The sequence below is a fragment of the Salmo salar genome, chromosome 26, assembly GCF_965601325.2.
Source record: "Salmo salar chromosome 26, fSalSal1, whole genome shotgun sequence".
Taxonomy (NCBI): Eukaryota; Metazoa; Chordata; class Actinopteri; order Salmoniformes; family Salmonidae; genus Salmo; species Salmo salar.
Window position 1 is genome coordinate 24,674,900 of NC_138316.1, and position 26,698 is coordinate 24,701,597.

General features: G+C 42.2%; 1 protein-coding gene across 1 annotated transcript; it reads right to left on the reverse strand.

The window, feature by feature from the left end:
- Positions 1 to 838: 838 nt before the first annotated feature.
- On the reverse strand, positions 839 to 26,184 carry LOC106587441 (uncharacterized). The gene is made up of 38 exons (XM_082969543.1): positions 26,121 to 26,184; positions 25,860 to 25,997; positions 25,596 to 25,760; positions 25,395 to 25,489; positions 25,170 to 25,296; positions 24,711 to 24,963; positions 24,497 to 24,546; positions 24,352 to 24,390; positions 24,130 to 24,230; positions 23,779 to 23,930; positions 23,523 to 23,661; positions 23,326 to 23,436; positions 23,006 to 23,185; positions 22,647 to 22,886; positions 22,366 to 22,522; positions 22,000 to 22,128; positions 21,647 to 21,794; positions 21,256 to 21,299; positions 20,901 to 21,161; positions 6,887 to 20,212; positions 6,571 to 6,776; positions 5,967 to 6,138; positions 5,599 to 5,846; positions 5,209 to 5,392; positions 4,848 to 5,049; positions 4,465 to 4,637; positions 4,269 to 4,338; positions 4,046 to 4,167; positions 3,806 to 3,837; positions 3,304 to 3,472; positions 3,046 to 3,150; positions 2,849 to 2,889; positions 2,518 to 2,640; positions 2,271 to 2,369; positions 2,049 to 2,177; positions 1,805 to 1,844; positions 1,481 to 1,604; positions 839 to 1,297 (listed from the first exon to the last, which is right to left on the reverse strand). Exons 2-38 carry the CDS (start codon positions 25,906 to 25,908, stop codon positions 1,084 to 1,086), a joined length of 18,219 nt encoding a protein of 6,072 aa, XP_082825669.1. The 5' UTR covers positions 25,909 to 25,997; positions 26,121 to 26,184; the 3' UTR covers positions 839 to 1,083.
- Between the last annotated feature and the right edge of the window lie 514 nt (positions 26,185 to 26,698).

Sequence of the window (26,698 nt, forward strand, 5' to 3'; positions counted from 1 at the left end):
TGTTGTTGAAATAGGCTAGTCTAGCTTAGGGGTGGTTTTGGATTATTGTTTCGTTGCTTGGGTCCAGCTCAGCCCCTTTTCCCACACCCCTTTACCGTGTGTTTAAAATAAACCTTTTGAGTTTGACGGTAGATTTCAGTTGTCTGTGGTTTTTGGTTCTCACTGTTACATGTCACGATTATAATTTGCATGATTTATGTTACGGGTCTCGTATCCATCCCCCCTAGACCGCTGGGCCAAAGAGGTTCGTAACACACATTATGGAAATAAATGTTTTATCTGCATTTTGTTTGGTCTTGAAGTATATTTTTCCACCTACTGGTTTGTTTGCCATGCCATTTTTGGACTTAAAATTGTTGAAATATACCCATTGATTTTTGAAGAATATAACTTAAAAATGACTCATGAGCTTAGTTCAACTGTCGTACCCCATCAGAAACCTAAATATAAGCTTGTTTTACTTCTTTGTTTGTAAATGATGTAATTGTAAATAAACACTGTATAGACTCAACATGATTAAGGCCTAGATTCAATCCGTACTGTGGAAGATCTGTGTTACAGAGATATTAATATATCAAGGTAATTTTCGATTGAGCCGACATATGCTGCATTTACCGTTAATGTGGTCTCCGCAATCGCTCGAACATTGCCTTCAAAACATGCATATAGTGGACAAAAAAGTGATCGGATTGAATCTGGCCCTTAAACAATCATTTTGAGCTCATGGATGGTAGGTCCTTCCATCCATAGCTCTGTTTGTGAATTTGAGAGTGGTTACATTTCTCCAGCCCCATTTGAGAATTGCTCAAAGAGCAAAAGGAACATGCAGAAGCACATGTTTAAGTTCCTGTGGTTTATTAATCACTACAAATGAGAAAAGAGATTCTCCACTACATTTATCGTAGAAAATACATTAATTCCACAATGAAGGTAAAAGAACATAACACTAAGTGTTGCCGATTGTAGAAATACACTGGCATGACAGATTTAATTAAATCGTAACAAGAAAACAAATTTGGACTAAAACATTCGATGTCATGAGGACAATTGCGATATCAGTGTGCATGTTGTCTCCCTAGACGTTTAGCGCCTCCTCCTGCGCTGTCTCGTCGTCCCCGGGGCGGCGGTCATGCCTGCATCACAGTCTGTGACATGGCATCCGCAAGACTCAACGTGGATGTAGGAGTGCTTGACCTTTGACCCATCAGGGCACATCAGCTCCACCTCTTTCTGGCTAGTGGTCGCCTCTTGGCAGCAGGAGCAGTAGTGCATCATGGTGTTCGCCTCTGCTGAGTACCTGCACATTCACATAAACACAAGATAAGTTGAAAAGAGGGCTTGAATTCCCTGGGTTGTCTTGACAAGATAAGTCAAATTGTTTCCTTGTTCATAAAGGGCACACTAGACAGTGAATAGGTGATCACTGACTGGGGCCTGCATGACATTGACTAGGGCTGCATTCAGCATCTGTAGTACTTACATAGAAGAGGTTCCACAGTTTCCTGAGCAGGAATTGATCTCCACAGGCTCAGCAGTCGCACAGCCACTGATGACAATGCTAGTGGTGGTGTACTTCATCTCACAGACATTGCTGCGTTCTGTGCCTGGTCAGGGAAGATGCATCAAGAGTTAGGCTATTGTTTGGTATGACACAGATGAAGCAGAAACAGCCAACATATACATTTTTGTCCAGTATGTAGTCACACAATGTTTCCGGTTGGTATTGTTTAGGTGACATAGCATGCTATTATTAACCAGTAGATAGGTGGTTATTAGGAATGTTTTGGCTGGACGTGTTACTTACAGGTCTTGCAACATCCATTTGCGTCTGTCTTTTCTGTGCCCTGGGGTGAAAAATAAGAGAGATGATTTATAAGTGGCAGATTGTATACATTATGTGAGCTCCCATTCTAAATGTTACTGAAACATCTATCGCTATGACCCAAGAGTGCTAGGATTGATAGTAACATTCTGAGTGAGAATGGAAAACAGTGTAACTGCAGTGTTGATTGTCCCCACGATGGAGGTGAGATAGGACAGAAACTCACTGGGACACAGTTCTCTGGGCTGAATGCAGGGCACACAGTCTTCACCTCCACTGGTATATATTGGCCACCAGGTTTCTCACATGTGTACTTCACACATTTGTCACCAGGTGGTGACCATGTTTCGTTCACCTATCGCACAAGGACAAGATGATGAAGAATTATGATGGAGTTTCAGATCATGCAGACAGATTATGCATCCTCATACACTCTTGTTGTACTCACCTGAATAGTGTGTTTGGTCTTATCTGGCATAGTAACCACACAGCTTGTCTGTACACACTTCCCACAACACTGACCAGGTATGGCCTGATACTGGAAGCCCTAAGACGAGGATGGAGAGCCATCATTGAATCATTGAATCATTGTTCACTTATTGTATAAGCATGCAGTAGCCTCCAGAGTAGGCTACTGCACGTTTCTTATAAATATGTAAATGAATTGATCATCTTTGTAAGAGAGACATATCTACCTGTGAACATGTAGTGTCGCAGGAGATATTTGTGCACACAATGTTGTTGAGCTTGGTGCTAGGATCCATGATCGAGCTGCAGGTGCAATTCTCGCATGTTCCTTTAGGAATTTCAGCACCAGGCTGGAGTGAAAGAGAGAGACAAAAGTTATCATCCACTATAAAATACTGTTGGAATGGAGGAGGGTCAGAGTGCAAAGGTAGCAGTTCTATAGTAGAATGTGACCAATTATGAGGGCAGCAAACACAATATAGCTTATCTTAAGCTATTTCTGGTTGTATCTTTCAGAAGCTTGTTTAATATAATTTATTTTAAATTATTTATTCTTACCTGGTACTCAATGTTATTGTAGACACATACACCCTTAGGAACTGAACAGACACACATTGAGAATAAATCAGTCAGTGATACCAGTGACTCATGTCATACAGTAGCTAACACAAACATAATTCAAACTAGTGATACCTGGGAATTACAAAGTCAATGAACTAACTAAACCACTGATGAAGTAAATCAAGGGGACTTACCACAGGTATACTCTGGACAGCAGCTTGAGATGGACGTGCTTATAATTGCCTCCCACCCTGGCTGGCAGTCCATCATGACTTTGTGGCAAAGCAGTGCATCGCACTCTGTTACAGAGGTAAGCAATGAGAAGTGATTAAAAGACAAGCCGATAGAGGGTCAAATAACCTCTATGACCCTACAGATAATCTTGGTCTAGTACTGTATGAATAAGAGTTGGCTTTCTAATGATTTACTGAAGGGTCTGCTCCATCACTCACCACATGTATATTTCTGGCAGCAGCCTTCTGTCTTGTTCACCAATCTGTATCCAGTCTCATTGCAGATGGGTATGGCTGGTGTGGGGCAAGTGATAGGCTGGCACTGGACAATCATGGAGTCCATGTCACAGGTGCACTGCTGGCAACCACTCTCCCATGTATCACCAGGCTTAAGAAAAAAACAGGGCAATGTCAGGTCAATACAGAAACAGAAAAGAGTAACTCAACTGTTTTTGTTCTGCAATGAACTGGATTTAACCATGGCAGTTAATATGAACCATCATTAGCTGAGAAGAAATGGTTTGGAGGCAGTTATTCAGAGATTTAAAGTTTTCTCCTGGTCAGTTCATTGGAAGGAATAAAGAGGCCAAGACCTATACTATGTCAATGAAAAGTATCCATCCAAGTATGTAAGTTTCCCTGACTCATGTGAAATGCATCTCATGATATGTCTATGTGAGATTGAATATCTGGAAAATATTTAGATGGAGGAAATTCTTACCATTTTGGGGTTGCCATCAGGTCCGGTGCAGCCTGAAAAATAAGGGTGTGTTTAAAAGTTTTGTCTCACATGGTTGGCGTCAAATTCTTAACACCTCCACATCAACACATTTTGTTAACTGTACCATTACAAATAAAACCTGTAAACCATGATTCATGATTCATTTAAGGTTTCAAAGTACAGAAAGGGCTAATTTTCATATTGATAGCTACCTGCAAATGACCCATAACCCATTCTTACCACAGGAGACCACACAAGTATCAGAGTAGGTGCTGAACAAGACGGTTTTAGATGGACAGAAGCAACCCTCCTTTGTCTTATTGGTCATTTGGGTTTGGTTGTTCAAATACTTCTCATTATATCTGCATACAAAAGAGGTTTGGGATTATGCAGGAGATCGTTTATTTAAAAGAAGGCTCATATGAAGGAAATTCATATGACATCCAATCAGACTAAAGATTACCTGGTATTACATGTTGGTTCAACTGCTGGACCACATGGCATGTACACCTTAGTGGCTGGGCATGTATGCTCTGCAGGACAAAAATAGGTCACAGCAATGCTAAACACCATCAAAAACATTTTTTTAAGTAGCCTAAGACAAAAGTAGCTTCCTATGAATTTGTGGCATGACTACTATGCTTGGATTCATAGCTCACCACATTCTCCATCGGTGGACTTCCTCCAGTCAATGCAGATCCCTTTATTTGCACATTCAGATGCATACGCCTCCAGACTAGAGCAGCTAGAATTAGTATTGTAGCAGACATCTGATCTACAGGCCTGAATGAAGGCATCAGGAGAAACCGCTTTATGGCATTCCTCAAAGACCCTTTGAAATAAAATAACATAGAGAGTGATTTAAAGAGATGCATGGAGTGCAACCTTTAACTAGAAATGCCAATGGAACAGTACCTGTATTATGATAAAAACCGGTGCAAATACAAGAAAATGAACATGACAGAAAATGTACATTACAATTAGGAAAGTCATTCTTATTGTGTTCTTGTTCCCTTTTTCATTCCCTTGATATGTTCCTTACTTGCTGTTCATGATTTCACAAATGACTGTCTTGCAGGGGGTAGGGGATGTACTTGGGGTTGCTGTGGTGGTAGTGGGTGGTGCTGTTGGAGGAGTTTGACAGTCCTGGTTTGGAATCAGCCACTGGCTAGCTGCGACTGAGCAGCTCTGTATCTGACCATTAGGTGACTGGCAGTCATTCTTCTGGGAATTATCACAGGTACCTTGAAAAATATGGATATTAAGTAGGGTGAAACCTAGTAAGCAAGGACAAGTCATAGTTGTCTTGTTGTAAGCAATTTCTATAGGGTGGTGTAGATAGGAGCATATACTGAAAGTTTGAAACTGTGAAATGTATATTGACCCTCTTTAATAATACTCACCACACTGGCCCTCTGTGCTGCTTTGGAAGAGGGAGTAAGGAAGGTTGATGCTAAATGATGACCCCTTGTAAGACACCTGAACCTTAAGATCAGTGATCTCCAGCACGACCTCCACACCAGTACTTGTTAGAGCAATGTCACCCATTCTGTAAGCTGGGTAGATTCGTTTACTGTTGACATATACCTGCGTTTGTGTAGAAATGAATACACATTTAGATGGTTGAGTCACGTGTTATCTTGAAAGTAGTAACATGACAATGTTAACCCCATAATTGGTTTTCATTTAAAGTTATGGGATTTAAGTAAAGCATGATAACGCAGCAACATACATAAAACAATTATGGATATTTTTTTTAAAAGCAACGAGAATTATATTTTTTAAATAGTTACCACATTCTCTGTTGTTTCACCAGATCTCTGCTGGGTTAGAATCACTTCATCGGATTTGTAATGAATGATAAGGGACTGAGGACAGAATCCACTGTCAGCGTTTCCACAGTAGTGATTATCAACAATAATAGTAAGGTTGTATTTGAAGTTGATTTCTTTCACTAAGGTGTATGAGCAGTTCTCCTGGAAATTGTAATATACTCCATCAAATGTCATGTAGTGAGATCCACCCCATCCACTGCATACACCTGCAACATGTTAAAATATGAGTTGATAATAATCTAAGCTATTGACAGAGGACATTGAAAACTAATGAGCAATAATGTCTTATTTTCATTCAGATTTTTGGGTTGTATGTTCTCACTTACATTCACATTCATATGTAAAGCAGCATCCAGTTGAATCGTAGACCTTGACAGGTGGACGGCCATTCTCACACTGTAGTGGCTCCACTGGCTTGCATTTTACTGGTAGCGGGACAACAATGCCGTCCTGGCAAATTGCTGTGGTACAGCTATTCAGCTGCCAAGATTCTCCATTCTGCCATTGATTTGATAAGGGAAAGCAATTACTCAAACATGCACAAGGTGGGTTAAACATACTCTAAGTGTACGTCGGGGCATGGACTCTACAAGGTGTCGAAAGCTTTCCACAGGGATGCTGGCCCATGTCGACTCCAGTGCTTCCCACTATTGTGTCAAGTTGGCTGGATTTCCTTTGGGTGGTGGACCATTCTTGGTGCATAAAGGAAACGGTTTAGCATGAAAAACTCAGCAGTGTTGCAGATCTTGACACAAACCAGTGTGCCTGGCACCTACTACCATACTCCGTTCAAAGGCACTTCAATCTTTTGTCTTGCCCATTCAACCTCTGAATGGCACACATACACGATCCATGTCTCAAGCATTAAAATACCATTTCACCCATTTATTTTTACCCACCCAAAAAACAGATTTTTAGGGAAAAAATGACCTTTCTTGGTGGCTGAACGCTAGTGCAGTCTGGCGAGGATTGAGTTGTTGGTGGTGTGGTCGTGGTCTCTTCTGACGTTGTGGGTGATACAGTGGGTGGTGTAGAGGAAGGACATGGATTTGATTCCACTTCAACTTGGCACGTTGCTTTGCAGTAAGCCGTGAAGCACCACCCTGAACCATCGGTCACATTATACACTAGGTTCCCTGATTGTTGAGAAAGGCAAGTGTATGAACATTTCATTTTGCAAAGTTCATAAAAGATTAGTGAAATGTCCTTTATTTTGATTATCTGAATGACATTTATAACATGTTACCTGGTAGATACTGTGTCCCATTAACATTGCAAATGCAGTGGCTGATGGTGACTGCTTGTGATGTAGGTGTAATAATCACTTGTGGCGATGCTGAAGGAGTTCTTGTTGCTTCTAATGGGCCTGTGATGACAACTGGCTCTGTTGTTTCTGTACTTGTTGTTGAAGGTTGTGATGTTGAAGTTGAAGTTACAATGACAACAGTTGTAGAAGACGTAGTTGGGCCAGTGGTGACTTCTTTAGGTGGCTTTGTGGATGTAGATGGACTTGTCTCAGTTGTGGTTTCTTCAACTCTTGTAGTTCCACCTGTGGTAGGTTTAATTACCTCTGTAGTTGTAGTGGGTGCCATTGTTGTTGTCGTTGAAGTCGTAGGATTGGAAGTAATGACAACTAGCTCTGTTGTTTCTTCACCTTTTGTTGTGGGCTGTGATGTTGAGGTAGAGGTTTCAACAATTACAGTGGTGGAAGTGGTTGTTGGGCTGGTGGTGACTTCTTTAGGTGGCTTTGTGGATGTAGATGGAATACTCTCAGTTGTGGTTTCTTCAATTGTAGGTCCACCTGTGGTAGGTGTAGTTGTTGTGGGTTTAATTGTAGTTGTTGTTAAAGTAGTGGGATTGGATGTTATGACAACTGGCCCCGTTGTTTCTTCACCTGTTGTTTTGGGTTGTGATGTTGAGGTAGAGGTTTCAACAATTACAGTGTTGGAAGTGGTTGTTGGGCCAGTGGTGACTTCTTTAGGTGGCTTTGTGGATGTAGATGAACTTGTCTCAATTGTGGTTTCTTCAACTGTTGTAGTTCCAGATGTGGTAGGTGTAGTTGTTGTGGGTACAATTGTAGTTGTTGTTAAAGTAGTGGGATTGGATGTGATCACTACTGGACCTGTTGTTTCTTCACCTGTTGTTTTGGGTTGTGATGTTGAGGTAGAGGTTTCAACAATTACAGTGGTGGAAGTGGTTGTTGGGCCGGTGGTGACTTCTTTGGGTGGCTTTGTGGATGTAGATGGACTTGTCTCAATTGTGGTTTCTTCAACTGTTGTAGTTCCAGCTGTGGTAGGTGTAGTTGTTGTGGGTACAATTGTTGTTGTTGTTAAAGTAGTGGGATTGGATGTGATCACTACTGGACCTGTTGTTTCTTCACCTGTTGTTATAGGCTGAGATGTTGAGGTAGAGGTTTCAACAATTACAGTGGTGGAAGTGGTTGTTGGGCCGGTGGTGACTTCTTTAGGTGGCTTCGTGGATGTAGATGGACTTGTCTCAATTGTGGTTTCTTCAACTGTTGTAGTTCCACCTGTGGTAGGTGTAGTTGTTGTGGGTACAATTGTAGTTGTTGTTAAAGTAGTGGGATTGGATGTGATCACTACTGGACCTGTTGTTTCTTCACCTGTTGTTTTGGGTTGTGATGTTGAGGTAGAGGTTTCAACGATTACAGTGGTGGAAGTGGTTGTTGGGCCGGTGGTGACTTCTTTGGGTGGCTTTGTGGACGTAGATGGACTTGTCTCAATTGTGGTTTCTTCAACTGTTGTAGTTCCACCTGTGGTAGGTGTAGTTGTTGTGGGTGCAAGTGTAGTTGTTGTTAAAGTAGAGGGACTGGAAGTTATGACAACTGGCCCTGTTGTTTCTTCACCTGTTGTTATGGGCTGAGATGTTGAGGTAGAGGTTTCAACAATTACAGTGGTGGAAGTGGTTGTTTGGCCTGTGGTGACTTCTTTGGGTGGCTTTGTGGATGTAGATGGAATACTCTCAGTTGTGGTTTCCTCAATTGTAGGTCCACCTGTGGTAGGTGTAGTTGTTGTGGGTACAATTGTAGTTGTTGTTAAAGTAGAGGGACTGGAAGTTATGACAACTGGCCCTGTTGTTTCTTCACCTGTTGTTTTGGGTTGTGATGTTGAGGTAGAGGTTTCAAAAATTACAGTGGTGGAAGTGGTTGTTGGGCCGTTGGTGACTTCTTTAGGTGGCTTTGTGTATGTAGATGGACTTGTCTCAATTGTGGTTTCTTCAACTGTTGTAGTTCCACCTGTGGTAGGTGTAGTTGTTGTGGGTGCAAGTGTAGATGTTGTTAAAGTAGAGGGACTGGAAGTTATGACAACTGGCCCTGTTGTTTCTTCACCTGTTGTTTTGGGTTGTGATGTTGAGGTAGAGGTTTCAACAATAACAGTGGTTGAATTGGTTGTTGGGCCAGTGGTGACTTCTTTAGGTGGCTTTGTGGACGTAGATGGACTTGTCTCAATTGTGGTTTCTTCAACTGTTGTAGTTCCACCTGTGGTAGGTGTAGTTGTTGTGGGTGCAAGTGTAGTTGTTGTTAAAGTAGAGGGACTGGAAGTTATGACAACTAGTCCTGTTGTTTCTTCACCTGTTGTTTTGGGTTGTGATGTTGAGGTAGAGGTTTCAACAATTACAGTGGTGGAAGTGGTTGTTGGGCCGGTGGTGACTTCTTTGGGTGGCTTTGTGGATGTAGATGGACTTGTCTCAATTGTGGTTACTTCAACTGTTGTAGTTCCATCTGTGGTAGGTGTAGTTGTTGTGGGTACAATTGTTGTTGTTGTTAAAGTAGTGGGATTGGATGTGATCACTACTGAACCTGTTGTTTCTTCACCTGTTGTTATAGGCTGAGATGTTGAGGTAGAGGTTTCAACAATTACAGTGGTGGAAGTGGTTGTTGGGCCGGTGGTGACTTTTTTAGGTGGCTTTGTGGATGTAGATGGACTTGTTTCAGTTGTGGTTTCTTCAGCTGTTGTTGTTCCAGCTGTGGTAGGTGTAGTTGTTGTGGGTGCAAGTGTAGATGTTGTTAAAGTAGAGGGATTGGAAGTTATGACAACTGGCCCTGTTGTTTCTTCACCTGTTGTTTTGGGTTGTGATGTTGAGGTAGAGGTTTCAACAATTACAGTGGTGGAAGTGGTTGTTGGGCCGGTGGTGACTTCTTTGGGTGGCTTTGTGGATGTAGATGGACTTGTCTCAATTGTGGTTTCTTCAACTGTTGTAGTTCCAGCTGTGGTAGGTGTAGTTGTTGTGGGTACAATTGTTGTTGTTGTTAAAGTAGAGGGACTGGAAGTTATGACAACTGGACCTGTTGTTTCTTCACCTGTAGTTATGGGCTGAGATGTTGAGGTAGAGGTTTCAACAATTACAGTGGTGGAAGTGGTTGTTTGGCCTGTGGTGACTTCTTTGGGTGGCTTTGTGGATGTAGATGGACTTGTCTCAATTGTGGTTTCTTCAACTGTTGTAGTTCCACCTGTGGTAGGTGTAGTTGTTGTGGGTGCAAGTGTAGATGTTGTTAAAGTAGAGGGACTGGAAGTTATGACAACTGGCCCTGTTGTTTCTTCACCTGTTGTTTTGGGTTGTGATGTTGAGGTAGAGGTTTCAACAATTAAAGTGGTGGAATTGGTTGTTGGGCCAGTGGTGACTTCTTTAGGTGGCTTTGTGGACGTAGATGGACTTGTCTCAATTGTGGTTTCTTCAACTGTTGTAGTTCCACCTGTGGTAGGTGTAGTTGTTGTGGGTGCAAGTGTAGTTGTTGTTAAAGTAGAGGGACTGGAAGTTATGACAACTAGTCCTGTTGTTTCTTCACCTGTTGTTTTGGGTTGTGATGTTGAGGTAGAGGTTTCAACAATTACAGTGGTGGAAGTGGTTGTTGGGCCGGTGGTGACTTCTTTGGGTGGCTTTGTGGATGTAGATGGACTTGTCTCAATTGTGGTTTCTTCAACTGTTGTAGTTCCAGCTGTGGTAGGTGTAGTTGTTGTGGGTACAATTGTTGTTGTTGTTAAAGTAGTGGGATTGGATGTGATCACTACTGGACCTGTTGTTTCTTCACCTGTTGTTTTGGGTTGTGATGTTGAGGTAGAGGTTTCAACAATTACAGTGGTGGAAGTGGTTGTTGGGGCGGTGGTGACTTCTTTAGGTGGCTTTGTGGATGTAGATGGACTTGTCTCAATTGTGGTTTCTTCAACTGTTGTAGTTCCACCTGTAATAGGTGTAGTTGTTGTGGGTACAATTGTTGTTGTTGTTAAAGTAGTGGGATTGGATGTGATCACTACTGGACCTGTTGTTTCTTCACCTGTTGTTATGGGCTGAGATGTTGAGGTAGAGGTTTCAACAATTACAGTGGTGGAAGTGGTTGTTGGGCCGGTGGTGACTTCTTTAGGTGGCTTTGTGGATGTAGATGGACTTGTCTCAATTGTGGTTTCTTCAACTGTTGTAGTTCCAGCTGTGGTAGGTGTAGTTGTTGTGGGTACAATTGTTGTTGTTGTTAAAGTAGTGGGATTGGATGTGATCACTACTGAACCTGTTGTTTCTTCACCTGTTGTTATAGGCTGAGATGTTGAGGTAGAGGTTTCAACAACTACAGTGGTGGAAGTGGTTGTTGGGCCAGTGGTGACTTCTTTAGGTGGCTTTGTGGATGTAGATGGACTTGTCTCAATTGTGGTTTCTTCAACTGTTGTAGTTCCAGCTGTGGTAGGTGTAGTTGTTGTGGGTACAATTGTTGTTGTTGTTAAAGTAGTGGGATTGGATGTGATTACTACTGAACCTGTTGTTTCTTCACCTGTTGTTATAGGCTGAGATGTTGAGGTAGAGGTTTCAACAATTACAGTGGTGGAAGTGGTTGTTGGGCCGGTGGTGACTTCTTTAGGTGGCTTTGTGGATGTAGATGGACTTGTCTCAATTGTGGTTTCTTCAACTGTTGTAGTTCCAGCTGTGGTAGGTGTAGTTGTTGTGGGTACAATTGTTGTTGTTGTTAAAGTAGAGGGACTGGAAGTTATTACAACTGGCCCTGTTGTTTCTTCACCTGTTGTTTTGGGTTGTGATGTTGAGGTAGAGGTTTCAACAATTACAGTGGTGGAAGTGGTTGTTGGGCCGGTGGTGACTTCTTTAGGTGGCTTTGTGGATGTAGATGGACTTGTCTCAGTTGTGGTTTCCTCAATTGTAGGTCCACCTGTGGTAGGTGTAGTTGTTGTGGGTGCAAGTGTAGTTGTTGTTAAAGTAGAGGAACTGGAAGTTATGACAACTGGCCCTGTTGTTTCCTCACCTGTTGTTATAGGCTGAGATGTTGAGGTAGAGGTTTCAACAATTACAGTGGTGGAAGTGGTTGTTGGGCCGGTGGTGACTTCTTTAGGTGGCTTTGTGGATGTAGATGGACTTGTCTCAATTGTGGTTTCTTCAACTGTTGTAGTTCCACCTGTGGTAGGTGTAGTTGTTGTGGGTGCAAGTGTAGATGTTGTTAAAGTAGAGGGACTGGAAGTTATTACAACTGGCCCTGTTGTTTCTTCACCTGTTGTTTTGGGTTGTGATGTTGAGGTAGAGGTTTCAACAATTACAGTGGTGGAAGTGGTTGTTGGGCCGGTGGTGACTTCTTTAGGTGGCTTTGTGGATGTAGATGGACTTGTCTCAATTGTGGTTTCTTCAACTGTTGTAGTTCCAGCTGTGGTAGGTGTAGTTGTTGTGGGTACAATTGTTGTTGTTGTTAAAGTAGTGGGATTGGATGTGATCACTACTGAACCTGTTGTTTCTTCACCTGTTGTTATAGGCTGAGATGTTGAGGTAGAGGTTTCAACAATTACAGTGGTGGAAGTGGTTGTTGGGCCGGTGGTGACTTCTTTAGGTGGCTTTGTGGATGTAGATGGACTTGTCTCAATTGTGGTTTCTTCAACTGTTGTAGTTCCACCTGTGGTAGGTGTAGTTGTTGTGGGTGCAAGTGTAGATGTTGTTAAAGTAGAGGGACTGGAAGTTATGACAACTGGCCCTGTTGTTTCTTCACCTGTTGTTTTGGGTTGTGATGTTGAGGTAGAGGTTTCAACAATTACAGTGGTGGAAGTGGTTGTTGGGCCGGTGGTGACTTCTTTGGGTGGCTTTGTGGATGTAGATGGACTTGTCTCAATTGTGGTTTCTTCAACTGTTGTAGTTCCAGCTGTGGTAGGTGTAGTTGTTGTGGGTACATTTCTTGTTGTTGTTAAAGTAGAGGGACTGGAAGTTATGACAACTGGCCCTGTTGTTTCTTCACCTGTTGTTTTGGGTTGTGATGTTGAGGTAGAGGTTTCAACAATTACAGTGGTGGAAGTGGTTGTTGGGCCGGTGGTGACTTCTTTAGGTGGCTTTGTGGATGTAGATGGACTTGTCTCAGTTGTGGTTTCCTCAATTGTAGGTCCACCTGTGGTAGGTGTAGTTGTTGTGGGTACAATTGTAGTTGATGTTAATGTAGTGGGATTGGATGTTATGACAACTGGCCCTGTTGTTTCTTCACCTGTTGTTTTGGGTTGTGATGTTGAGGTAGAGGTTTCAACAATTACAGTGGTGGAAGTGGTTGTTGGGCCAGTGGTGACTTCTTTAGGTGGCTTTGTGGATGTAGATGGACTTGTCTCAATTGTGGTTTCTTCAACTGTTGTAGTTCCAGCTGTGGTAGGTGTAGTTGTTGTGGGTACAATTGTTGTTGTTGTTAAAGTAGTGGGATTGGATGTGATCACTACTGGACCTGTTGTTTCTTCACCTGTTGTTATGGGCTGAGATGTTGAGGTAGAGGTTTCAACAATTACAGTGGTGGAAGTGGTTGTTGGGCCGGTGGTTACTTCTTTAGGTGGCTTTGTGGATGTAGATGGACTTGTCTCAATTGTGGTTTCTTCAACTGTTGTAGTTCCAGCTGTGGTAGGTGTAGTTGTTGTGGGTACAATTGTTGTTGTTGTTAAAGTAGAGGGACTGGAAGTTATGACAACTGGCCCTGTTGTTTCTTCACCTGTTGTTTTGGGTTGTGATGTTGAGGTAGAGGTTTCAACAATTACAGTGGTGGAAGTGGTTGTTGGGCTGGTGGTGACTTCTTTGGGTGGCTTTGTGGATGTAGATGGAATACTCTCAGTTGTGGTTTCCTCAATTGTAGGTCCACCTGTGGTAGGTGTAGTTGTTGTGGGTACAATTGTAGTTGTTGTTAAAGTAGTGGGATTGGATGTGATCACTACTGGAACTGTTGTTTCTTCACCTGTTGTTATGGGCTGAGATGTTGAGGTAGAGGTTTCAACAATTACAGTGGTGGAAGTGGATGTTGGGCTGGTGGTGACTTCTATTGGTGGCTTTGTGGATGTAGATGGACTTGTCTCAATTGTGGTTTCTTCAACTGTTGTAGTTCCAGCTGTGGTAGGTGTAGTTGTTGTGGGTGCAAGTGTAGATGTTGTTAAAGTAGAGGGACTGGAAGTTATGACAACTGGCCCTGTTGTTTCTTCACCTGTTGTTATGGGCTGAGATGTTGAGGTAGAGGTTTCAACAATTACAGTGGTGGAAGTGGTTGTTTGGCCTGTGGTGACTTCTTTGGGTGGCTTTGTGGATGTAGATGGAATACTCTCAGTTGTGGTTTCCTCAATTGTAGGTCCACCTGTGGTAGGTGTAGTTGTTGTGGGTACAATTGTAGTTGATGTTAAAGTAGTGGGATTGGATGTTATGACAACTGGCCCTGTTGTTTCTTCACCTGTTGTTTTGGGTTGTGATGTTGAGGTAGATGTTTCAACAATTACAGTGGTGGAAGTGGTTGTTGGGCTGGTGGTGACTTCTTTGGGTGGCTTTGTGGATGTAGATGGAATACTCTCAGTTGTGGTTTCCTCAATTGTAGGTCCACCTGTGGTAGGTGTAGTTGTTGTGGGTACAATTGTAGTTGTTGTTAAAGTAGTGGGATTGGATGTGATCACTACTGGACCTGTTGTTTCTTCACCTGTTGTTATGGGCTGAGATGTTGAGGTAGAGGTTTCAACAATTACAGTGGTGGAAGTGGTTGTTGGGCCGGTGGTTACTTCTTTAGGTGGCTTTGTGGATGTAGATGGACTTGTCTCAATTGTGGTTTCTTCAACTGTTGTTGTTCCACCTGTGGTAGGTGTAGTTGTTGTGGGTACAATTGTTGTTGTTGTTAAAGTAGAGGGACTGGAAGTTATGACAACTGGCCCTGTTGTTTCTTCACCTGTTGTTTTGGGTTGTGATGTTGAGGTAGAGGTTTCAACAATTACAGTGGTGGAAGTGGTTGTTGGGCTGGTGGTGACTTCTTTGGCTGGCTTTGTGGATGTAGATGGAATACTCTCAGTTGTGGTTTCCTCAATTGTAGGTCCACCTGTGGTAGGTGTAGTTGTTGTGGGTACAATTGTAGTTGTTGTTAAAGTAGTGGGATTGGATGTGATCACTAATGGAACTGTTGTTTCTTCACCTGTTGTTATGGGCTGAGATGTTGAGGTAGAGGTTTCAACAATTACAGTGGTGGAAGTGGATGTTGGGCTGGTGGTGACTTCTATTGGTGGCTTTGTGGATGTAGATGGACTTGTCTCAATTGTGGTTTCTTCAACTGTTGTAGTTCCAGCTGTGGTAGGTGTAGTTGTTGTGGGTGCAAGTGTAGATGTTGTTAAAGTAGAGGGACTGGAAGTTATGACAACTGGCCCTGTTGTTTCTTCACCTGTTGTTATGGGCTGAGATGTTGAGGTAGAGGTTTCAACAATTACAGTGGTGGAAGTGGTTGTTTGGCCTGTGGTGACTTTTTTGGGTGGCTTTGTGGATGTAGATGGAATACTCTCAGTTGTGGTTTCCTCAATTGTAGGTCCACCTGTGGTAGGTGTAGTTGTTGTGGGTACAATTGTAGTTGATGTTAATGTAGTGGGATTGGATGTTATGACAACTGGCCCTGTTGTTTCTTCACCTGTTGTTTTGGGTTGTGATGTTGAGGTAGAGGTTTCAACAATTACAGTGGTGGAAGTGGTTGTTGGGCCAGTGGTGACTTCTTTAGGTGGCTTTGTGGATGTAGATGGACTTGTCTCAATTGTGGTTTCTTCAACTGTTGTAGTTCCAGCTGTGGTAGGTGTAGTTGTTGTGGGTACAATTGTTGTTGTTGTTAAAGTAGTGGGATTGGATGTGATCACTACTGGAACTGTAGTTTCTTCACCTGTTGTTATGGGCTGAGATGTTGAGGTAGAGGTTTCAACAATTACAGTGGTGGAAGTGGATGTTGGGCTGGTGGTGACTTCTATTGGTGGCTTTGTGGATGTAGATGGACTTGTCTCAATTGTGGTTTCTTCAACTGTTGTAGTTCCAGCTGTGGTAGGTGTAGTTGTTGTGGGTGCAAGTGTAGATGTTGTTAAAGTAGAGGGACTGGAAGTTATGACAACTGGCCCTGTTGTTTCTTCACCTGTTGTTATGGGCTGAGATGTTGAGGTAGAGGTTTCAACAATTACAGTGGTGGAAGTGGTTGTTTGGCCTGTGGTGACTTCTTTGGGTGGCTTTGTGGATGTAGATGGAATACTCTCAGTTGTGGTTTCCTCAATTGTAGGTCCACCTGTGGTAGGTGTAGTTGTTGTGGGTACAATTGTAGTTGATGTTAAAGTAGTGGGATTGGATGTTATGACAACTGGCCCTGTTGTTTCTTCACCTGTTGTTTTGGGTTGTGATGTTGAGGTAGATGTTTCAACAATTACAGTGGTGGAAGTGGTTGTTGGGCTGGTGGTGACTTCTTTGGGTGGCTTTGTGGATGTAGATGGAATACTCTCAGTTGTGGTTTCCTCAATTGTAGGTCCACCTGTGGTAGGTGTAGTTGTTGTGGGTACAATTGTAGTTGTTGTTAAAGTAGTGGGATTGGATGTGATCACTACTGGACCTGTTGTTTCTTCACCTGTTGTTATGGGCTGAGATGTTGAGGTAGAGGTTTCAACAATTACAGTGGTGGAAGTGGTTGTTGGGCCGGTGGTTACTTCTTTAGGTGGCTTTGTGGATGTAGATGGACTTGTCTCAATTGTGGTTTCTTCAACTGTTGTAGTTCCAGCTGTGGTAGGTGTAGTTGTTGTGGGTACAATTGTTGTTGTTGTTAAAGTAGAGGGACTGGAAGTTATGACAACTGGCCCTGTTGTTTCTTCACCTGTTGTTTTGGGTTGTGATGTTGAGGTAGAGGTTTCAACAATTACAGTGGTGGAAGTGGTTGTTGGGCTGGTGGTGACTTCTTTGGCTGGCTTTGTGGATGTAGATGGAATACTCTCAGTTGTGGTTTCCTCAATTGTAGGTCCACCTGTGGTAGGTGTAGTTGTTGTGGGTAAAATTGTAGTTGTTGTTAAAGTAGTGGGATTGGATGTGATCACTAATGGAACTGTTGTTTCTTCACCTGTTGTTATGGGCTGAGATGTTGAGGTAGAGGTTTCAACAATTACAGTGGTGGAAGTGGATGTTGGGCTGGTGGTGACTTCTATTGGTGGCTTTGTGGATGTAGATGGACTTGTCTCAATTGTGGTTTCTTCAACTGTTGTAGTTCCAGCTGTGGTAGGTGTAGTTGTTGTGGGTGCAAGTGTAGATGTTGTTAAAGTAGAGGGACTGGAAGTTATGACAACTGGCCCTGTTGTTTCTTCACCTGTTGTTATGGGCTGAGATGTTGAGGTAGAGGTTTCAACAATTACAGTGGTGGAAGTGGTTGTTTGGCCTGTGGTGACTTTTTTGGGTGGCTTTGTGGATGTAGATGGAATACTCTCAGTTGTGGTTTCCTCAATTGTAGGTCCACCTGTGGTAGGTGTAGTTGTTGTGGGTACAATTGTAGTTGATGTTAATGTAGTGGGATTGGATGTTATGACAACTGGCCCTGTTGTTTCTTCACCTGTTGTTTTGGGTTGTGATGTTGAGGTAGAGGTTTCAACAATTACAGTGGTGGAAGTGGTTGTTGGGCCAGTGGTGACTTCTTTAGGTGGCTTTGTGGATGTAGATGGACTTGTCTCAATTGTGGTTTCTTCAACTGTTGTAGTTCCAGCTGTGGTAGGTGTAGTTGTTGTGGGTACAATTGTTGTTGTTGTTAAAGTAGTGGGATTGGATGTGATCACTACTGGACCTGTTGTTTCTTCACCTGTTGTTATGGGCTGAGATGTTGAGGTAGAGGTTTCAACAATTACAGTGGTGGAAGTGGTTGTTGGGCCGGTGGTTACTTCTTTAGGTGGCTTTGTGGATGTAGATGGACTTGTCTCAATTGTGGTTTCTTCAACTGTTGTAGTTCCAGCTGTGGTAGGTGTAGTTGTTGTGGGTACAATTGTTGTTGTTGTTAAAGTAGAGGGACTGGAAGTTATGACAACTGGCCTTGTTGTTTCTTCACCTGTTGTTTTGGGTTGTGATGTTGAGGTAGAGGTTTCAACAATTACAGTGGTGGAAGTGGTTGTTGGGCTGGTGGTGACTTCTTTGGGTGGCTTTGTGGATGTAGATGGAATACTCTCAGTTGTGGTTTCCTCAATTGTAGGTCCACCTGTGGTAGGTGTAGTTGTTGTGGGTACAATTGTAGTTGATGTTAAAGTAGTGGGATTGGATGTTATGACAACTGGCCCTGTTGTTTCTTCACCTGTTGTTTTGGGTTGTGATGTTGAGGTAGATGTTTCAACAATTACAGTGGTGTAAGTGGTTGTTGGGCTGGTGGTGACTTCTTTGGGTGGCTTTGTGGATGTAGATGGAATACTCTCAGTTGTGGTTTCCTCAATTGTAGGTCCACCTGTGGTAGGTGTAGTTGTTGTGGGTACAATTGTAGTTGTTGTTAAAGTAGTGGGATTGGATGTGATCACTACTGGACCTATTGTTTCTTCACCTGTTGTTATGGGCTGAGATGTTGAGGTAGAGGTTTCAACAATTACAGTGGTGGAAGTGGTTGTTGGGACGGTGGTTACTTCTTTAGGTGGCTTTGTGGATGTAGATGGACTTGTCTCAATTGTGGTTTCTTCAACTGTTGTAGTTCCAGCTGTGGTAGGTGTAGTTGTTGTGGGTACAATTGTTGTTGTTGTTAAAGTAGAGGGACTGGAAGTTATGACAACTGGCCCTGTTGTTTCTTCACCTGTTGTTTTGGGTTGTGATGTTGAGGTAGAGGTTTCAACAATTACAGTGGTGGAAGTGGTTGTTGGGCTGGTGGAGACTTCTTTGGCTGGCTTTGTGGATGTAGATGGAATACTCTCAGTTGTGGTTTCCTCAATTGTAGGTCCACCTGTGGTAGGTGTAGTTGTTGTGGGTACAATTGTAGTTGTTGTTAAAGTAGTGGGATTGGATGTGATCACTAATGGAACTGTTGTTTCTTCACCTGTTGTTATGGGCTGAGATGTTGAGGTAGAGGTTTCAACAATTACAGTGGTGGAAGTGGATGTTGGGCTGGTGGTGACTTCTATTGGTGGCTTTGTGGATGTAGATGGACTTGTCTCAATTGTGGTTTCTTCAACTGTTGTCGTTCCAGCTGTGGTAGGTGTAGTTGTTGTGGGTACAATTGTAGTTGTTGTTAAAGTAGTGGGATTGGATGTGATCACTACTGAACCTGTTGTTTCTTCACCTGTAGTTATAGGCTGAGATGTTGAGGTAGAGGTTTCAAAAATTACAGTGGTGGAAGTGGTTGTTGGGCCGGTGGTGACTTTTTTAGGTGGCTTTGTGGATGTAGATGGACTTGTTTCAGTTGTGGTTTCTTCAGCTGTTGTTGTTCCACCTGTGGTAGGTGTAGTTGTTGTGGGTGCAAGTGTAGATGTTGTTAAAGTAGAGGGAATGGAAGTTATGACAACTGGTCCTGTTGTTTCTTCACCTGTTGTTTTGGGTTGTGATGTTGAGGTAGAGGTTTCAACAATTACAGTGGTGGAAGTGGTTGTTGGGCCGGTGGTGACTTCTTTGGGTGGCTTTGTGGATGTAGATGGACTTGTCTCAATTGTGGTTTCTTCAACTGTTGTAGTTCCAGCTGTGTTAGGTGTAGTTGTTGTGGGTACAATTGTTGTTGTTGTTAAAGTAGAGGGACTGGAAGTTATGACAACTGGCCCTGTTGTTTCTTCACCTGTTGTTATGGGCTGAGATGTTGAGGTAGAGGTTTCAACAATTACAGTGGTGGAAGTGGTTGTTTGGCCTGTGGTGACTTCTTTGGGTGGCTTTGTGGATGTAGGTAGAATACTCTCAGTTGTGGTTTCCTCAATTGTAGGTCCACCTGTGGTAGGTGTAGTTGTTGTGGGTACAATTGTAGTTGATGTTAAAGTAGTGGGATTGGATGTGATCACTACTGGAACTGTTGTTTCTTCACCTGTTGTTTTGGGTTGTGATGTTGAGGTAGAGGTTTCAACAATTACAGTGGTGGAAGTGGTTGTTGGGCCGGTGGTGACTTCTTTAGGTGGCTTTATAGATGTGATCGTCTCATTTGTGGTGTCTTCCTTTGTTGAAGTCTCAGCTGTGGTCGATGTAGCTACTTCTCCACTTGTTGAGGGTACCACATTTGTTGTAGTTACAGTTGTCGGGTTGGGAATTGTGACTGTACTTGATCCTGATGATGTAGTTGAAGGATTTAATGATGAACTTGTGGTGATTTTAGGTGTCAACTCCATTGTTGTGGAAGACCAAGTTGAAGTAGATGTTGGTTCTGTTTTTGAAAAAGATATATCTTTAGTTTACTTGGCCTGAAAAATTACATTTTAATTTACCAAATAGCTTACATTTACAATTCTTAAGTTTAACATATGAATTAATCTTAACTAATCATTACCACCTTAAGGTCTTCACGGGTCCATCCAAACCCAAATACTCGAGACCCCACCCGTGACCCTAGCTGCTGGGGTCTCGTTTACCCTGGTTTGGGTCGATTCCTGTTTTATTGTCATTAGCTCTCGGGTCTTTGTAAGTACAGCTGATAAACCTGAGTGGACCCAATCAAAGCTCTGCATAGCCTATAGCATATTTAATTTACGCTAATAAGGTTTATTTTCATACTTATCGAAGGCAACATATAATCCTTTTTGTTAAACAGTGTAGAAACTTGGCTGATAAACGTAATTTGTCTGACACTCGGGTCTAATCGGGTTTGACCGAGACCCAGGTCTGGTTGTCGTTGGGTTTGTGTATAATTGTTCTTGTTTGCGTTCGTGTCCGAGTTTGATTGTCCTCGGGTCCATTCGGGTCCGGGGCCAACTTTTTGGACTTCGAGAATACATTTACTAACACCTTACATACCAATTGATATTAATTGCCATCAAGATTGCCATTTATAACTATGGTATTTAGAAAACATGTGGCTGGACTTTAATCATTCATTGAAGAGTTTCTCTGCTTACCAGGTGTTGAAAAGTGGAAGACAGTTGTGGGCTTTAGTGTTGTCGTAGAGGCCTGTGTTGTAGTTGCATGGACAGTTGTTGTGGTCAGAGGGGAAGTTGTAGTTGGTACTGGAGTTGTGGTCACTTGACAAGGGGAAATGTTCCTGGTAATGGTTCCGTTCGCGGCGCAAACTGCAACAATGCAGTTACCAATCCCATCTGTTGTATTGTAGAGGGTTGCTCCATATGGGTGTTGTTTACCATTATGCAAGCATGTACAAACTACAAAGGGGAAAGTATTTTACAATTAGATTCAATCAATGTTGCTTTGGTCATTGCTAACTATGTTAGTTTAATTTGATGATGTCATCCTTACCATTTACATCATAACTGCAGCTCACTCCAGTCATTGTGCAGGTGCTTAAAAAGAAGAAACATTTGTTAAACATTGAAATTATTCACAGGTTCAAATTAAATAGATATAAATGTTTTGTTCAAAATACTAGTAAAGAGGTACGACTAGTCAGGACTTGGTAATAAAGTAAGTTGTGAAATCCATGGGGAGCAGGGCACGTTTTCAGATTGTCATACAACCATAATTGGCATCACTATGGAAAAACTAGCATGACCCTTCCAATCTTAGCCAAACCCCTAACCTCTTCCCCAGAATTAATATAACACAGAATAACTGGTACTTTCACAGTTCGAACATTCAGAATATGCTCTGAAATAGCACAGGTACTGTGAATTGAATGATTTTAACATACCATCTTTCACAATTTGGTGCCGGAACATTCTGTCCATTGGTGTATTGGTTTCCTTCATAGTCAAAGCAGCCACATTGTTCCCTCACCACACACTTCATTGTCTCCTCATTGAAGTAAGGTTGTGCCGCAGGACAGTTAGGATAGCAGCCTGTAATAAGCATAATAGCCAAGAGGTTACAAAAGGTCAAGTGTTGTTAAGGATAACAGTAGTCAGTGTAAATGTAGCCTGAGGCTGCTCAGACACACAGCATGTATATTTATAACCATTGTCGGGGTCAGTTCCAATTGCAATTGTTATTCAGAAATAATATACAAAATGAGACAAAATATGAGTTAGACGGTCATATCCCTACCTTCCAATGCTGGAATTAAACTAGAACAGTCTCCGGAAGGGTTTCTGCAGGTCTTCATACACTGAGCTCCACATGCCTTGTAGTGCCACTCACATTCTCCAGTGGGGTTGTAGTAATCACAGAACAGTGCTGTATGTGGTGGACAAAATATGGTGGACAAAAACGTTTTCATTAATTGAACTAGAACAATGATCCCTTTCCATGATAAACTGTCCTATATGATAATGTGTCAACCTGGTCCAGAATTGAATTGACAAGCGCCTTAATGTAGTTGAAAATCACGTTCCAGACCAGAATTAAACATTTTTCAATTCAACCTTGATTTTACTCAGCTCAGACTTCACTGTTGATTGTGAAGAAACTTACGGCAAATTCGAGGGGTTCTCCAGGCTACGCATGCTCCAGCTTCATTGCAGGCCTTTGCATAAGCTGCCACTGCTGTACAGAAGCACTCACAGTCTCCACCACTGTCACAAGCACATGAGTCTCTCACACAAGCATCGTAGTAAGGAGAGGGGTCCACCTTAAAAGCACAGCAATGTGTTGTAAGATATACAGAAGTTGCACGGTGAAGTACATTTCTTTGTCCTCAAAAGACAAATCCACATATCTTACTAGTAGTATATCCTAGTTGAACATATCCATACCTGGTTCTGGCAGGCTGTGAAGACATCGCTCTTAATGATGCTGCATTGTTTCTGGGCCCAAGACGCTCTGTACGGGTTGGAGGTACATGGGTGCACTACAGCGGATACACTTGGGCAGCTTGATGAAACTTTCCAGCTGTTTCCAAATTCCACCGGATCAACAACTGTCGCCTGGGCTCTAGTGGTGAAGTCATTGTTTGCGTTGCCATCATAGTTTCCACACAGACCACACACTTGCCCCTGAAGAAAAGAGATCATGAATTAAAATGATTGACTTGGCAGGGTTATACAAAAGTCTCGGTAATATCAGTTTTGACTGAATCCTGAACTCATTTCTTCATCAGAGTATCTTAATGTACCTGGTATTGTGGACTCAGCTTGATAAAGAGACTGGTCTTCTTGTCCCACATGAGGATTAGACCACTTTTGACTTCAATAACCAGATAATTCCCCAGAAGGCTGATCTGTTTAGGAAACTGCTCTTCTGGAGTACTCCTGACAACTTGAGCGGTCCCATCTGCCAATAGGAGCTCACTGGTCTGAAGAAGGAAAATATGTTTTCATACATAACTTGGTCTGAAATCGGATCTCAACTTGATGTTTGGTTGATGATTTGTTGATTGTTCTTTACACGAGGGATGGAATGTACAGTATTGTGTGAAGTCAAGTTGCTCATTACCCCCAGGAAGAGCTTGATGGTCTTGGAGCAGGTGGTGCCTTTAGTTCCACAAGGAACGTTCTCAGTGAGAACTCTGAAGCTGCCACTGCCATTAGTATTGCCACAGTAGTCCTGTGCGAAAGGAAAATATTCTTAATATGTTTAAAATTCACACTTTTCAATGCTGATACAATTCTACCAAATAAAGAGACACAAACCTGAATGAGAGTGTATTCACAGTTTCCATTAAAGTTGAACCTTTTCTCATCAAAGGTGATATAGTGACCCTCTCCGTAGATTGCACAAACTCCATCACAAAGATGTGTGGTACACTGCCATTGTCTGTCCTTGCAAGTACTGTGAACAACACACACATAATGTCACAAAAATTGCCTGACATTTTTTTCGTTATTTGTAAGTATGTGTTCTTTATGTTTTCTCCCCCCTGAGGTGTAAGACACAAAACAGGCATACCATGTATTGCAGTCAACCTTAAGAGTCTCTCCAGCTTGGTAAGTAGCTCCATTGTGAGAACAAGGACAAAGTTCCTCCTTGATGCAGTCTCCGTTCCCATCAGACACCAGTCCGGTGGGGCACATACAACCTGATGTGCACTCTGTGCTGATCTAAAGGGATTTAACAAAATGCATACATAAGTCATGGCAAATTAAAGAGATATGGACTATGTTTTTGTACACCGGGGGAGGAGGGGGGTGGGTATTTGACATAATTGAGATTCTCAAAAGTTTTTGTTCAGTCAACACAAAACTCAGTATAATAGTGACAGTATGTGACAATCCCATTTAGACAGAATGAGGGACTCACACAGGTCATATCCAGAGTTTTGCAGCTCTTCTGACACTCAGAACCTGAAGCTCCTGGAGGTGCAGTTGAGCAGTTGAAGAAAACCATTGGCAGTGTGCATACTGGGGATATATGAGAATACAAGTAAAAAAAACTATTTTCAATTCTCAAACAAGCAGAATATAATTATCATATATCCAGAAATATCCACATTCATCATCATAACTAATCACATTGTCTTACATGAATTGCTTGAATCCTCTTGGTTCATTTCAAATGTACCTGTTTTGTGAAGGATGCATGTAAAGGGTTAAATCATATTGAGCCATATATTTTATTAATAAATTAATTAAATGAATAAATTGTAATAAAAGATCATAAAACTTACTAAATAGTCTTGCTCCCCCAGTGCAACTCAGTGTCCCTTGTCTGCAAGTACTATAAAATAGTTACAGTATTAATAGTTATAGTTAGTAAGATAATCAAATCAACAGCAAATATCATTATGACATAATTTAATACACAGTTTTGAATATATCCATGAAGTTTCATTTGTATTTATTTTGGTCTCCTAGCTTTATATGTATGAGGGAGGTGCTTACCAGGTGGCACCGTCTCTGCTGATAGTCTCTCCTGCAGGGACCACCGAGCCCTTGTCATAGCAGGGACAATTGGTGGGGGCAACACACTGGCCAGCCTCGTCCATGTAGGTGCCCTCTGCACAGCCACAGCCATCCACCGGAACAAACTCCACCTGGCAAGATTGGTCTGTCATGCTCAGGGAGCGGCAGGTGCGTCCGCAACTGGTCATGTTGTAGGTATAAACTGTTTGACTGGGACAGGTGGCGAATTTATCTGTGAAAAGTCATTAGATATGAGTAGTATTAGCAAGATATTGGTTTCCTTATATCTTTGTATTTGTGCAGTTATTTCTTCAGGTTATTTGTACTTTGTACCTACTGTTGTTGTTTCAGTAAAATCATTCTATTCTAATCAATTTTCAGCACTCATTATAATGACACATTGCGAGAGGTCTCCATGGTGCCGTGCGGCCTACTCACTGCAGATAGTGTCTCTCCAACTGCTGAGCTGGATACCCTTGGCAGCACAAGCATGGACATAAGAGGAGACGGCAGCACACATGCAGTCCTCACTCTTCTCACAGTTACAGCTGTCATACATACAGTTCTGTTGGAAAAAGAGTCAAAGTGTGTCAAGACTATAACCTCATCACATAAGAGTTTAATGGTTTTACTTTGCGATCGTATCCTTCTTAACTAACTTACGGTTTTGTAGGTGTCAGGTCTTATTTCAGAATGGCAAGGGGAGAACACTCCTTTAGGATCTGATAACATGGAACACCAGTGCTGGGCATATTTCTCTGTGAAAAAGACAATCATCATTTCCACATACGCATATACTATCTTATATAACTTTGTTATAATCATTCAACAAGTGATTAATCTGTAGGCTTATTAAATACGTACCATTTTCGATGCTCAAACTGCAAGGGTTTTCAAAGCTAGTCTTGACATCAGGGCAGCTAGACATGGTCTTCCATGTGTTGGCAAAAGCTACAGCTGTGCCCTCCACCAATCCACTGATGACTCTGAACTCATCTGCCTGAACGTCATTGTAGTTTCCGCAAAGGCCTGTGGAAAATAATTGAAGCCATATGATGTTATTAGATTTGTATTAACAGATATACTGAAGAAAAAGGTATGAAACTGGTGGATGAATCTGAAGCATACCACAGGTTGTTCCTTTGTAGGATGAGATGGTAGTTATGTACATCTGCATAACTGGTGAAAGCTGGATCTGAAGTTGAACTCCAAGAGTTGTCTGGATAACAATGTAGAATGAGGAGGGCTTGAAGACGGTCACTTCAGCTGCAATACATTAAATAAATAGAGGGACACCATTAAGGCTTCATCTAGTGAATATAAATGATATGGAGTTCATGCACTGATCCACACTACAATTTAATTTGGCATTACAATGGATTATCTCACCTGTATAGAGCGGGAGCTGAGAAAGAATCTGATTTACAAAAACACTTCCACTTGACAGGACTCGGATCACCTGTGAATTAGATAAGATAATATATTTTATTAAATTCTCATTTGTTTCCATACATAAGCATTTTATGAGATTGCAAATATCCCAGCAATATTTGCCAAATCAGGGCAATTTTAAATAAGGTTATTGTGTGTTTAGACAAAAAGTTTGAGGGACATTTATTTGCAAACTAGTATAATTATCTTAAAGAAGCGGTTTTGTTTGAAAATGAGTTGACAGGTCCCTGTATTATTTGGTCTGAAAAGTATTTGGAGAGTTGCCTTACAGTGGATCTGCTGGAGAGGGCTAGGGTAACAGCCCTCATGCACGTCTCAGTGTCAGTCAACCCACACTTCACAATATCTCCCAGCACGGTGAATTCAGTTCCATTGCATTGCTGAAAGAAAACCAGCATGAGTTTGAAGGTAAAAACATGAAATGAGAATGACTCACTTAAAGATTGACCCCTTTGGACACGTCTACGTCAACGTATGGCTTGAGGAAAAGCTATTTTACCTCACCTTTGCACTGA